The sequence below is a fragment of the Spathaspora passalidarum genome (assembly GCF_000223485.1).
Source record: "Spathaspora passalidarum NRRL Y-27907 unplaced genomic scaffold SPAPAscaffold_4, whole genome shotgun sequence".
Lineage (NCBI taxonomy): Eukaryota > Fungi > Ascomycota > Pichiomycetes > Serinales > Debaryomycetaceae > Spathaspora > Spathaspora passalidarum.
In genome coordinates this window covers 173,002-187,798 of record NW_006767428.1, presented here as the reverse complement: position 1 = coordinate 187,798, position 14,797 = coordinate 173,002, and the positions used below count along the sequence as shown (strand labels likewise).

The 14,797-nt window shown below is 38.0% G+C and overlaps 2 protein-coding genes across 2 annotated transcripts; both read left to right on the top strand. All coding sequences in view use genetic code 12, as the record gives it.

The window, feature by feature from the left end:
• Positions 1-402: 402 nt before the first annotated feature.
• On the top strand, positions 403-1,302 carry SPAPADRAFT_139145 (uncharacterized protein; the record flags this gene model as incomplete). Its single annotated transcript, XM_007375177.1, has 1 exon — positions 403-1,302. The coding sequence occupies one exon, from the start codon at positions 403-405 to the stop codon at positions 1,300-1,302; it is 900 nt and encodes a 299-aa protein (XP_007375239.1).
• Positions 1,303-7,807: 6,505 nt separating this feature from the next.
• SPAPADRAFT_152224 (uncharacterized protein) lies at positions 7,808-9,256 on the top strand (the record flags this gene model as incomplete). The annotated part of the gene is made up of 1 exon (XM_007375176.1): positions 7,808-9,256. A coding segment is annotated over one exon (1,449 nt), but the record flags the coding sequence as incomplete, so codon positions are not given.
• Positions 9,257-14,797: the final 5,541 nt, after the last annotated feature.

Sequence of the window (14,797 nt, the reverse complement as noted above, 5' to 3'; positions counted from 1 at the left end):
ATCTTCGAATAATAGTTTATTCACCGTATAAATTTGAACAGATGATCATTTAGCTTAACACGAATTGCACCTAGATAGTGAAAGGTATGATTATATAAAAACGTTAGTTCAATGCTCTAACTTTGTATATCTCGTTGTATCATTTAAATCAGATGGCCAGAGGTCAGAAGTTGCAAACGTGGAATAAAATAATTGTTTTCTACAGACTATATATATTCGAACTTTGTAACAACTACGTAACCGTTACTTCTTTGGAGCTAGAAATTTGTCCCGGAAGTAAAGTGTCCACATTATAATGTCCGGATGAGACCGGCTGGAAAAAGTCTTTGGAAAAAAAAAAAAAAAGAAAAAGAAAACGGGTGAACTCATCATCACATTCAGTCAGCACGTTTCCACTCAACGATGTCAGAACAACCAATAACCAAAGAGCAATTAATTCAGCGTCACAAGAAAGAATCCAAGGATTTAATAGCGACAATAACTGGATTAAAAAAACAAGCTACAAAAAAGACGAGAAAGAATGTCAATGCCAAATGTGAACAATTACAACAAGAATTAGAGACTAAACATAAACAAGAGCTAGCTGAATTAGACGGTAATCCTGTCAATGCAGAAGATGAAGAAGTCACTCCTGAACAGCTACTTGCCCAATTGAGCCTAACAGAAGAACAACCTCAACAACAAAGCTCCGAAACTGCAACTAATGATGTTCCGCCTGTACAGAAGAAGAGAAACAGACAACAAGAAAGGTTAAATCGAAGAAAAGCTGAAATTGAAAGAATAAAAGCGGAAGCTGCTGAAGAAGCAGCAAACACTATTGATTACCGTCAGATTGAAATTGACTCTATGAATCAACTCTTGAGTATAAACAACCTTTATTCATTTGATATTAAACCCGATGGTCATTGTTTGTTTGCTTCGATTCAAGATCAATTAAAAATACGTCATTCCATCGAGAAAACCATTCAGGATTTACGTGATTGTTCTGGAGAATATATCAAGTCCCATCTGGATGACTTCATTCCGTTTTTGTTTGACGAAAATACAGGTAGCTTGAGGGATATTGACGAGTACATAGAAGAATTAACAACAACTGCTATGTGGGGCTCAGATATGGAGATTTTGGCCTTAGCTAATACTTTTGAATGCCCAATAAGTGTGTATATGGCTGGAGCTTCAACAATGACAATAAATCCAACTGGAAAAGCACCCGAATTAAAGTTGGGATATTATAAGCATTCGTATGGTCTTGGTGAACATTATAATTCATTAAGAGATTTACCACGTGAAGACAAAAATTGAGGAAGCAATAGTGAATCAACGGAATTAATTAGACCAACAAAATCATACACTCAAATTTTGCGGAACAAGTCCAGTGAATAAGTGATAAAGATGATGTCCACACTTTGGAGACAATGATTATAAGCTCTTACTACTAATTCATCTACTACGAGTTCAACTCCCAGAGCTTATTTTTAAATAGATTTTTGTTATTAATAGAATGCGACATTTTTATGTAGGCAGCGCGACATTTGTGGTTTGTAATTTGTAATTTCGTATTTATTCATTGGAAAATTATTATTTTTATTTATTAAATTTTGCAGATTAAGCGAATCTGCAAAAGGTTCTAATTATTTATTTTTTTAGGTGATGCTCTTATGATACGGTCACGTGAATTTCTTTAAAAATGTCGCATGGCAAGGTGGAAAATCAAGTATATTTTTCTTTCCATATTATTTTTCGTGCCACATGCATTATGCAATCTAATCTCGTAAAAAATTCTTTTATCTATAGTTCGATTTTTTTTTGTTGTTCTTTGGATACAGGAAAAAAATTTCAAGTTTGTCGACGCTCACCCCCTTCATGCAATTACGCAATCTTCAAGGTGAGATGCAATAGTCAAGAATTATAAGTTTATAGATAAAGATTGCAGGTAAGATCAAATTGCCTATAGCAAATAGAATAGCACATCACATTTTGCATATGCTAAAGCTAAGGTGATCCAAATAAGGATTTTCTAAAATTTCTCGGGGAGCCAGCCGGGAATAGAAAAAAAAATATTTCACAGGAAAAAAAAATATCCACTTAACAACGGTAATTATCCCCCCAAACAAGGAGCATTATTCAGTTCCATTTGCGGGGAGTCAACTTATGATTAAGGCCCCCTCCCTGTTTCAAGAAACTTTATTGATATTTATAATAACAAAAGTAATGTGTATTATTGGGACTTCACTATAAGCTTAATCAAATGGGATCTTCTATGCATATGAAATTGATTTACTTGCTGTACCTCGAGTATTATTCTACTGTGATATCTTCCTAACACGTAAAAAAAAGGCTAGTTGCTGTAACATGCAAATTTTGTAATAAACCAAAAAAAAATTCCAACCCTATTGTTAGTAATACCACTTATCACAATAGTACTTGAGATAACAATTATTTCCAAAATGATTAGAAAAAAGTTGCTCGCGTCCCTCCCCCCCCCCCTTGGTCCATGACTTGGGGGTGATTCAAGATTAATCGGCCTGCCCCTTTTACTTCATGCACCCCGGTAACTCACGTGATACATACATAATGCACACAAACCTTGATCTGCAAGAGGAAATATTCGTCCAACCTTAGTGGTAATCCCGGGAATAATGGCAGGGGGGGTTTTATTTTTCTAATAGAACTCGAAAACAATCGAAACGTTTCTGGAAAATAATTTATTAGAGTACCTATGCAGGGATTTGACTACTAATCACACTTCATTGTCCGCTATATACAATCCAATTGGATAATAGCAAAGTACAAAGCGATATTATGCAGATTTATAAATGAAATTGGCTCATAACTTAGATACACAAAATTAACTGTCATTACAGTTCTACATGATTGTGAACCCTTATCTTGAAAATGGGATATTCGTATAAAGTTGTGAGTTTTTCACTTCCATATGAAATGCCACATTGCATTATACTACCCATTTATGCAATTGTTTAGACGTGTTTCGCCGAGGACGGTATACCTTTTTTTTCTTGTCTCTGAAACTTTATGCTTGCCTCCATTGTTTTAGAATTGGATCAACGCAACTTGATACATTCTAGATGTCTAGATTTTGAATATATAGAGTCACTAGTATATGTGTATGTGGAGGAGACGAATCATAATATTTTGCTGGTTTGGTGTGATTCAATTTACCGGCAGGTAATGTCAGGTGATGTAACAATTGAGCAGGTATCACAAAACAGGAACGATTTCGGAATGGGGAAGAGAGCCGTTACGAATAAAAAATAATGTCTACGCACCCACATACCCACACACCCACACACCCACACACCCACACACCCACATACACCCTCTCAGTATATTAAATCTCTAAATTATTTTGCTATATAATCCAATCACGTAAATGCAAGAGATATAAAATACCTTCTATGTGTTAAGGATCGAGTTTCTCGATAACTTACCCAATTGTTTAAGTCTGTTATCATCATCAATAATTTATTGAAGGGATAGTGAACTAACGAACAATAAGCTTGTGGAGTTTCTCCCCACTTTTTTTTTTTAACTGGTTTATGAAATTTCGAACCAAGTCGAACGAAACGTCAATTGGTGCCGTGTTTATAGTGTAAATTGTTCAAGAATATATTGTGTTGTTCGAAATAATGTCCCATTCTCTCGGGGAAAAAAAATACTCACGTATTAAAGATTAAGCCTCATGAGGGTGGACCTATCCAATTTAAAACAAGAGCAATTAATTGAAAAAAAAAAAAACTATTGACAATATAACTCTAACTAAGTTTTGTACTTAAATGATCTACTAAACAACTGGAAATGATCCATAATAGAAGGAAAGATAACAAAAAGAGAACAAAGCTTAAGTCAGGTCGCTATGACGACAGAAGAGTGGGGCTAGAGGGGTATTTCAGGTCTAGATCATTCCACCTTAGTGAATTATGATATAACTTTAAGCTCTATAATTTCTAATTGCTTCATTATTTTGCGGATAAGAAATTTTCCACAATTTTTCGAGAGTAAGAAAATAGGGAAAAATTCTTTCAAAAAGGGGGGGTGGGGGCGGAAAATTACATTTTGTACGACATTTTCCTGATTTCAAAAGGTGTTACTTGGTGTCTAATGAAATTTTTAAAAGGCGAGCAATGCGCATAATCAAGATGCGTGGAATCAGAAAATATCAAACTAAAAAATAATTTTCTGTAAGAATTCATCGCGGTTGTTATGTACGACATAACTTGACAGGAAGGATAACCGAGTGATGCACAGGTGTAGATTTAACCATGACACAACGCACAGAGTAGATTCAATTTAAATAACTTTCCCTTTTCAGGGATAATAGATAGCCTTGGCATAATCTGTTCTTAATGACTTAGATTATTCTATGATTCAACGCAATTTACTGCAATAAGCAAGATATTATCACTGCAATCATTCACTGTAGATACCCGCCAGTACACTGCAAGCATGGCATGATATAACACTAAAGTAACATATTCATACATAAGAGGGCAAACAGTGACTTTTAACTGACCACAATTCATTTTCAACAATTACCTGTGAAATTTTGCCAAGAATATGATAAAAAATTACAATAAATTATCTTTGTAATGCAAGGTATCCCAGTTACATCTTCATCTGCATTACAAGTCTTGACTTGAACACTTTACTGTCTGGGACAGTTTGTTTAATCAAGCAATTACACCATGCACAGCTACATGGAGATTTCGAATAGGAATAAATCAGATTACATTGGAACCAACAGAAAACCATTCTTGTTAATTGTTTTATCTGACAATATGCGGCTCCGATCTTTCTTCTTAATATCTGAATTTATTATTCTCGGCAAAATGCTAAAGTCTTGACAGCTTATTTCTCTACAAGTTCAATAATATAACCACCACTACGATATGTATAATTTGAGTTAAAGACTAGTCAAATCAAAACCAAGCCACTTCCCTTTCAATATCCGAACCTCCTAAAATTTTCCAATACTCTAAATTTCAGTTATTAGCTCCTTTCAAACTAACTAGCTATGGAAAGCTTAAAGAGTAAAGCTTATTTGCTGTGTAAACCTCTATATACTACAAAGTCTGATGATTTTCTTCGATATGTTTGAGCTCGTCGTCCAACTTCCTGAATAGCACATTCCTTTTTCACTCAACATTGAACGAATTATATAGCCAAGAAATTTTCAAATTTGCCAACTACGAAAAGGATATATTTGCCAAGCTTTGCCAGCGTTTAACCAGCCTGAAACGGTCTTGTGTTTTTTTTTCCATAAATGCTATGTCTCCTGATACTTTGTTTCCCAATAGAGGTTTTATGTTGAGACATACAATAGTATGGTAAGTTGGAGCAATTCATTACCCTATTCAGTTGCTTGATCATCATTTACATTACAATGAGGTTGTCAATTAAAACTTGAGAAGTTTTATCCTTTTTTTTGACTTCAACACTGACCAAGAAGGTTTTTCATTGAAACAATAGATTATGCAAAGCTTTTGCACTTTTACATATAGTGTCTCTAAGTGATTGGAGTATGGCTTACACTGGAAACAGCCAGTCAGGGTATCCAAGGCAATTAAGCCTGTTCCTGAGAAGATAAAGATACTTTAATTCATTAATTTAGAATATTTCTAACTGAAAAGAGCTTGAATAATTTGAGTTACACCTATATTAGCGAATAAATTGCCGTTTTGAAGATAGCTATTGCTATTATTCATGACAATACCTATTATTCAGAAACCCTACCTTAAGCCCTCTCCTTAAGTTTCGCCATTAAGCCAAATAGTTGCAAATTCGAATCAGCTTGATTCAACATTAAATTAGTAACTTGAAGATATATATAGATCTCCCTTACATTGATATATGTTTCCCTTCTATATACGTGTGAATATTTAATTCCTTAAAGGTGCTTAGCGCTCTTTACCGCAAAAAAATAAAAAAGTAGACCATTTTGTTTGCAGCGAGTTAATTACTGTGGTGGAACCAATGTAAAATCAAGGAGAATATTGATTAATACTTAGATGGAATAATAACTTATCAAGCTGCAAAGTGCTATTCTAGTGAGCATGTCCTTTTGCTGTATACTTAGCACCAAAACTACCATCAGAAGAAAATTAAGGTGGAATCTCCACTAAGTAGATTTCCAAACCGGGTAGAGTTTCAATTCGTAAGTGCTGGAAAGTTCTTTTGATGAACATGGAATTGGTTCTCGTTAGACAATTCCTAATTGGGAGTATTTATAACCATATCTGGTATATGTCTAAAGTTAGGCTAGCAATTGACACAATCAGGTTTAAATATGCGAAATATATGTGTGCGATGGAAAATTATAACTGTACTCTCTTCATTCTTTAATTGTAATTCATAATTACAATTATTTTACTCTTTATTGATTAAAAAATTGCAAGTACATTGACCATTGAAACAGTTGTATAGATTTGTTTTGCAAGTATGAATTCTTACTTGGTTCTGACTTGAACAAAGGATACAATTTTTAGTTTGCAAAGAAACAGAATTTGATGAATATAAACAACCAACTAGGAATAGAATTCGCCCTATTCGACAGAGCAAGTTACTGTTTCGGCCAATCAATTATCTTATTTCACCCAAGAAATTAAAACAAAAGATACAATGATCATTGTTGTTTCTACAGATGCATTTGCATTTGCATTTGCCAAGTCCTTGTATCGCATGATACCAGTAGCGTGAGAGACTGCAGAATAACCGCGCTAATTATACTGTATTGCGATATAGTAAAAGTTAAATAATAGGTTGTCCAGACCATTTACGAAAAAGTCTATTTCAGGTGAACCTCTTTAATTGTTCTATAGTTTTTAACCTGCAGGATATGCATGTCTTTCATTTTATTATTTTAATAATTCAAACAAATAGACTGTTCTCTTTTATACACGGAACAGACGAGCTCGATACGAGAAAGTAAAATGCCTCAAACTCAGTAAATCGGTTTGACAGCTGCAGAAAAGGCTCATTTTGGGCTGCTTAGGATCTGCAATTTTTAGCTACAACCAAACATTTCCAAAAGATCAGAATGGTCAGGATAATTGGACTAAGAGTTCTATTTGAGTCTATCATAATTTGTATTTTAAGAATAGTACGAGTCTTGTTACCGAAATTCAGTTACCACTAAAACAATGAAGCGCGTTTCTATCTGAAAGCAAATACGTCAATGGCTTAAAAAAAACAAACAAAATAAAGTTCACCCCTCGCTAAAATTGTAAGAAGCGCAATGGTATTTTTTTCTTGGCACCAATACGCAAATTTTAATTTTTTTTTACCATGTTTCTATACTTCAAGAACAAAAGTAATATCAATGAACCATACAAACCAAAAAAATAGCTAAAAGGAATGACAGGAACAAAGTTTTAAGCGCTTGTAAATGGTATGACAGGTAATCTATCGTAAATAAAGGCGAAATTGCATTGCAGAACGTTATATGATGCACAATTTATTAAATGCAAATGCTCGTCGCCAAACGAAATAGTATCCAAAACCTGAAATTGTCGTTGTTTCATCTTTAGGTGTCAAAGCCATTATTTGGAGTTTGATAGGAAAATTCCATTGTTCTTTTATTTAGCACTCTGTGCATAGATTGCAAAAATGGACTTGCAAAACCATGTTGACGAGGTAGATTCAAGGGTCTTGAAGCTGGAATCATGAGTTCTGACAATGGGATTTGTAAAAGAGATCATAAAAGAGTACCAGAAAACATAGAATATAAATAGAGCACTTAGCCTACCCAAATTTTGGTTCTTATTCTATACTTCCTTCAACAACTGACTAAATGTTAAAATTTGCCGTTTTTACCATTTTAGCACTTGCAACAGCTACTGCTGAGCAAGTCAGTGGAATTTTTACTTCATTTGACTCTTTGGAATGGGAAAAAGCTGCTAATTATGGCTATGCAAGTCCAGCTTACCCAAGTTGGATAGCTACTTTATCTTGGGCAATCAAAGGGTCCAAGGTCCTGGCTGGTGATACATTCACCTTGACTTTACCATGTGTTTTCAAGTTTACTACTACCCAAACTTCTGTCAATTTAAATGTAGGACTGACTAACTATGCTACTTGTACCTTTAATCCTGGAGATATTGTTGTTGCTTTTTCAAAGTTAGATTGTGTCATGTTGGACACTGTTACCTCACTGCTTGATGCTCACGGGTCTATCAATTTCCCAGTTGCTTTTAACGTCGGAGGTTCGGCATTGAGTACTGACTTAGAGGACTCTACTTGCTTTGCTGATGGCGAAAACACTGTTTCATTTTTTGATGGTGACAATAAACTTTCCACTCAGGCTATATTCTCAGGAGGTTCAACTGACGATCCTGAAAAGATTGTCTATGGAAATAGAGTGGTTCCTTCCTTGAATAAGCAGCAACATTTCCTTTTAGGCGGAAACTGTCCTAAAGGGTACAGCTCTGGTTCTATTGGTTTGGAAATTAAGAATCTGGGACCTAAATTTGATTGTGATTCCATTCACATGAAGATTACCAATTCTTTAAATGCTTGGTTTTTACCTGAAAATGCAGATGATGATTTTGATTTCACATATACCTGTACTAGTACTTCTTTTGTTGTCGATTATAAAAATATTCCTGCCGGTTATAGACCATTCATTGATACACTTGTTGACATAGCTAATGGACAAAGTATTACCCTCAATTATATTAATAATTACATATGTGATGGTAGCAAAACCACCACAAACAATGGAAAAATTATTGCTTGGGCTGCTTACGAAAATAACGTTGCTGGTGGGAATGGTGAAGAGGTGAAAGTTGTCACAAGTACGTATACTGGACTGACTACAGAAGTTTCTACCATGCCATTTGAGACTTCCAAAGATAAAACAATCACAATTGTTGTTAATGTACCAGTCCCAACTGTTACTACTACCACTACTTATGTTGGAATTTCTACATCTTATACTACTGAATCTGCTTTACCTGGTTCAACTGCAAGTGTCATAGAGTATGAACCAATTCATACTACAACTACTATAACCACATGTTGGAACCAACAATCAACTTTTACCAGTATTTATTCAACAGATACCTGGCCTACGGATACTGAGCTTGTCATTGAACCTTGTGAAAGTTCTAGTGAAAGAACTTCCTCCACCGATTCCATTAAACCTTCAAAAACTCACACTTCTTGTACTGATAAGACCAAGCCATCCAAGCCTCATCAAACAACTTCGTGTACCGATAAGACCAAGCCATCCAAGCCTCATCAAACAACTTCATGTACCGATAAGACCAAGTCATCCAAGCCTCATCAAACAACTTCATGTACCGATAAGACCAAGCCATCCAAGCCACATCAAACAACTTCGTGTACTGACAAGACCAAGCCATCCAAGCCTCATCAAACAACTTCGTGTACTGACAAGACCAAGCCATCCAAGCCTCATCAAACAACTTCGTGTACCGATAAGACCAAGCCATCCAAGCCTCATCAAACAACTTCGTGTACCGATAAGACCAAGCCATCCAAGCCACATCAAACAACTTCGTGTACTGACAAAACTAAAACTTCTAAAACTCATCAACACACTCCAGGTACTGAATCAACCAATTTTAATGAAGAATCCTCCACTTTTGGAGATAGCTATTCATCTGGTGATTTAACTTCTGGTGCTGAAGAATCATCCACTGATATTGACTCTTCTTTAGTTCCATCTAGTTCTGAAGAATCCACCACCACTGACTATAGCTCATTTGGAACATCTTCTACTGCCGAAGAATCAACCGTTGTTCCATCCACTGATACCGATCAATCATCCAGTATTGAACAAAACTCATCCGATGTTCCATCTAGTGAAATTAAAGAATCATCTACTACTGAATTCTCGTCCAGTGTTTCAAAACCCCCTGGCCAAGAATCATCAGAGGTCCCATCTACTGGTGTTGAAGAATCTTCAACTGTTGGTTACTCTTCTGGTGTTTCAACTACCGGTGCTGAAGAATCATCTACTGAATACCATTCATCAGATATTCCAACAACCACTCCTGAAGAATCATCTGATATAACAACTTCCAAACCACATCATCAAACCACACCATGTACCGATAAAACTAAGAGTTCCAAGACTCATCACACTCAATGGAGTGAATCATCTACTGTAAAGGACGAATCCTCAAGCGTTTCAACTTCTGGTACCGAAGACAATTCATCGGTTGTTTTATCTTCTGGTGTTCAAGAATCTAATAGTGACTACCCATCTAGTGTTGCCCCTTCTATTTCTGACGAATCTAGCGCAGAATTCTCCGTTACAGCTACTGCAGGTGAAGGCTCATCTGTTCCCACTATTGGCACTGGTGTATCATCTACTAATGATCACACTTCTGAAATTACCTCCAATATCGTTGAAGAATCATCGGGTTTTCCATCTACTGCTGTCGATGAATCATCAAGCGTTGACCACTCCTCTGGCATCCTAACTACCGGCAACCACGAGTCATCTTCTGTTTTCTATTCAACAAGTGTTCCAACTTCTCCTGGTCAGGAATCAAGTGATACTGAAGAATCTTTTACTGTACCAACTAGTGGCTTTGAATCTTCGGGGATTCCAACATCTGGTACTTCTGAATCATCGACCAATCAATATCCTTCTAGTGTGATTACTTCAGGTTCTGAAGAGGAATCCACAGCTGACTCCTTGTCTTATAGTGCTACTTCTGGTGTTGAAGAATCTTCAACTGTTGGTTACTCTTCTGGTGTTTCAACTACCGGTGCTGAAGAATCATCTACTGAATACCATTCATCAGATATGCCAACAACCACTCCTGAAGAATCATCTGATGTAACAACTTCCAAACCACACCACCAAACTTCGTGTACTGATAAAACCAAGACATCTAAAACTCACCAACATACCCCATGGAGTGAATCCAATACGAGCATCCATGAATCATTCACTACTGGCACTGAAGAATCCTCTGATAATACCACTGGTGTCCCAACTACTGATGTCCAAGAATCGTCCACAATTCCACTTTCAGATACCCAAGCATCTTCCAATTTTGTTACCACAGATACTGATTACACTTCCGATGTCCCATCCAGTGATCACCAAGAATCATCTACTGCTAACGATAATTCATCCAATTTCCCAACCACTGGTATTGAAACCTCGAGTGTTGAATCAAGTGGTGTCCCAACCTCTGGTGGTGTCCCAACCTCTGGTGGTGAATCAAGTAGTGTTGAATCTTCTGGTTATGAATCATCTATAGTCCCAACCTCTGTCGCAGAAACCACCGGTACTGAATCATCTGGCGTTGAATCATCTGGCATCCCAAGCTCAGGTGCTGAATCAAGTAGTTTCCCAGACTCTGGTTCTGAATCTTCTAGTGTCGCAACTTCCAGTGTCGCAACTTCTTGTGCTGAAACTACTGGTGCTCCAACTTCTGGTTCAGAATCCAGTGGTGCTTCAACTTCTGGTGCTGAGTCAAGTGGTGTCGAAACTACTGCCATTGAATCTTCTGGTATCCCAACCTCTGGTGCTGAAACATCTGGTTCTGAAACTTCGGGTTCTGAATCAAGTGGTGTCCCAACCACTGGTATTGAATCAAGTGGTGTTGAAAGTACAGGTGCTGAAACATCTGGTTCTGAAACTTCTGGTATTCCAACCTCTGGTGCTGAGTCAAGTGGTATTGACTCAAGTGGCGTCTCGACCTCTGGTATTGAAACTTCTGGTGCTGAAACTACAGGTGATGAAACTAGTGGAGTTCCAACTACTGGTGTTGAAACTACTGGCGCTGAATCAAGTGGTGTCCCAACCTCGGGTACTGAATCAAGTGGTGTCCCAACCTTGGGTACTGAGTCAAGTGGTGTCGAAACTACTGCCATTGAATCGTCTGGTATCCCAACTACTGGTACTGAATCTTCTGGTGCTGAAACTTCCGGTATCCCAACTACTGGTGCTGAAACTTCAGGTGTCCCAACCTCGGGTGCTGAATCATCTGGTATTCCAACCTCTGGTGTTGAATCAAGTGGCGTCCCAACCTCTGGTGCTGAATCATCTGATGTCCCAACTTCTGGTATTGAATCTTCCGGTATTCCAACTTCTGGTTATGAAACTTCTGGTTATGAAACTACTAGTGCTGAAACCTCTGGTGTTGAATCAAGTGGCATCCCAACCACTGGTATTGAAACCACAGGTGTTGAAACTACAGGTTCTGAAACTTCTGGTATTCCGACCTCTGGTGCTGAAACTTCTGTTGTTGAATCAAGTGGTGTTGAAACTAGTGGTGTTCCAACTGGTGGTGTTCCAACTACTGGTTATGAAACTACTGGTGCTGAATCAAGCGGTGTTGAAACTACTGGTGCTGAATCAAGCGGTGTTGAAACTATTGGTACTGAATCAAGTGGCGTCATAACCTCTGGTGCTGAATCATCTGGCATCCCAACCTCCGGTTCTGATTCTTCCGGTATCACAACCACTGGTGCTGAAACATCAGGTGTCCCAACCTCTGGCGCTGAATCTTCTGGTATCCCAACTACTGGTTCTGAATCTTCTGGTGCTGAAACTTCAGGTGTACCAACCTCGGCTGCTGAATCAAGTGGTGCTGAAACATCTGGTTCTGAATCAAGTAGTGTTGAAACTACTGGCGCTGAATCAAGTGGTGTCCCAACCTCGGGTACTGAATCAAGTGGTGCTGAAACTTCTGGTGCTGAGTCAAGTGGTGTCGAAACTACTGCCATTGAATCTTCTGGTATCCCAACCTCGGGTTCTGAATCAAGTGGTGTCCCAACTTCTGGTATTGAATCTTCCGGTATTCCAACCACTGGTGCTGAGTCAAGTGGTGTCGAAAGTACTGGTACTGAGTCTTCCGGTATCCCAACCTCTGGTTATGAAACATCTGGTGCTGAAACTTCAGGCATCCCAACCTCTGGTTTAGAATCTTCTAGTGTCACAACTTCAGGTGTCCCAACTTCTGGTATTGAATCTTCCGGTATCCCAACTTCTGGCTCTGAATCCATTGGAGTTCCAACTTCTGATGTCGAATCTTCTGGTATCCCAACTTCTGATGCTGAAACTTCAGGCGTCCCAACCACTGGTGCTGAAACTTCTGGTGTTCCAACTTCTGGTGCTGAATCGAGCGGCGCTGAAACTACCGGTGCTGAAACCACTGTTGTTGAATCAAGTGGTGTCCCAATCTCTGGTTCCGAATCCAGTGGCGTCCCAACCACTGGTGCTGAAACCACAGGTGTTGAAACTACTGCCGCTGAATCAAGTGGTGTCCCAACCTCTGGTGCTGAATCTTCCGGTATCCCAACCACAGGTACTAAAACTTCTGGTGTCCCAACCTCGGGTTCTGAATCTTCTGGTGCTGAAACATCTGGTTCTGAAACTTCGGGTATTCCAACCTCTGGTGTTGAAACTACTGGTGTTGAATCAAGTGGCGCTTCAACTTCTGGCGTCCCAACCTCTGCTGCAGAATCCAGCGGAGTTCCAAATTCTGGTACTGAATCTTCTACTACTGAATCATCTGGTGTCCCAACTTCTGGTGTTGAAGAATCCAGCACTGATAACCAACCATCTGGTGTTGCTACTAGTAGTGCTGATGAATCGTTTTCAACCGGATCACCAAATGCTACCCCAACTGATACAGAAGGAAATTCATCTGATGTTTCAACTATTGGTGCTGAGGAATCTTCCGGTGTAGCAACAATTATTACAGGTATTGAATCTTCAATCATTATTTCAAGCAGTGAAATCCCTATTCCTACGTTAACAGCTATTGAATTTGAAGAATCATTACCAACCAATGTCTCGAGAAATGTAACTATTTGGGAAGTTGCAACTGTAACTTCAACTATGACCATTAAACAGACAACAACCAAGCTGGATACAACTTTCACTACTGGACTGGAATCCGTAATTACATTTACCACTATTAGGGGGCCAAATGAAACTCTTGTTAGTACTACTGCTATAGTAGGAGACAATGACTCGTCAGTAAACAACCCAGAAGAATCTCAAAATGATGAATCTAGCTCAAATGATAGTATTGACAAACCAGATGGAAACATAAAACTCCCTGAAGATAGTGCAGCCAGTGACAACGATGCAAATGGAAAGCAAGCTGATGCAAATACACCACATGTTGCTGCTGAAGAAAAAGCTGGGCCACATGGTAACGGTGAAAATGGAAACCAAGCTGATGTGAACACAATCAATGATGCTGCTACTACAGATAATGGAGCGGGTGACAATGATGAAAATGGAAATCAAACTGACATAGACCTGACAGATGCTGGTAATTCTGGTCCTGATGGTAGCGGTGAAAGTGGTAGTCACGTTGACGGAACCAACGATGCTGCTACTACAACTGCTGCTGCTGCTGCTGCTGCTACTGCTGCTGAAGGAAATGGAAACGAACTGAATCAAAACACACCAGCCTTGTCTCAATCATCAAGCTTCAATCAACCTAACTCAGTATCTGAAGTGGAAAATAGTGGTTCCAAGTGGAATGCTCCAATTGCTATGTTAGTTTTGATTAATTGCTTATTGTAATCGAAATTTTGATTTGATAGTTATAATTATACCCTTGAATTTTCTATGTATAACTTCAATATATTTTGTATTTGTATCTAATATCTTTAGAACGGAGTGAAATCATAGAGTATATACCGGTTATTTTTTTAAAAAATATCTAGAGAGCAATTCCATGACCAGACCTTCTAACATGTTGTAATATGGCAAAACATCTAGTGATAATGCAATGCTATCATAATGTCGCGAATCAAAATGTCTCATTTATTTTCA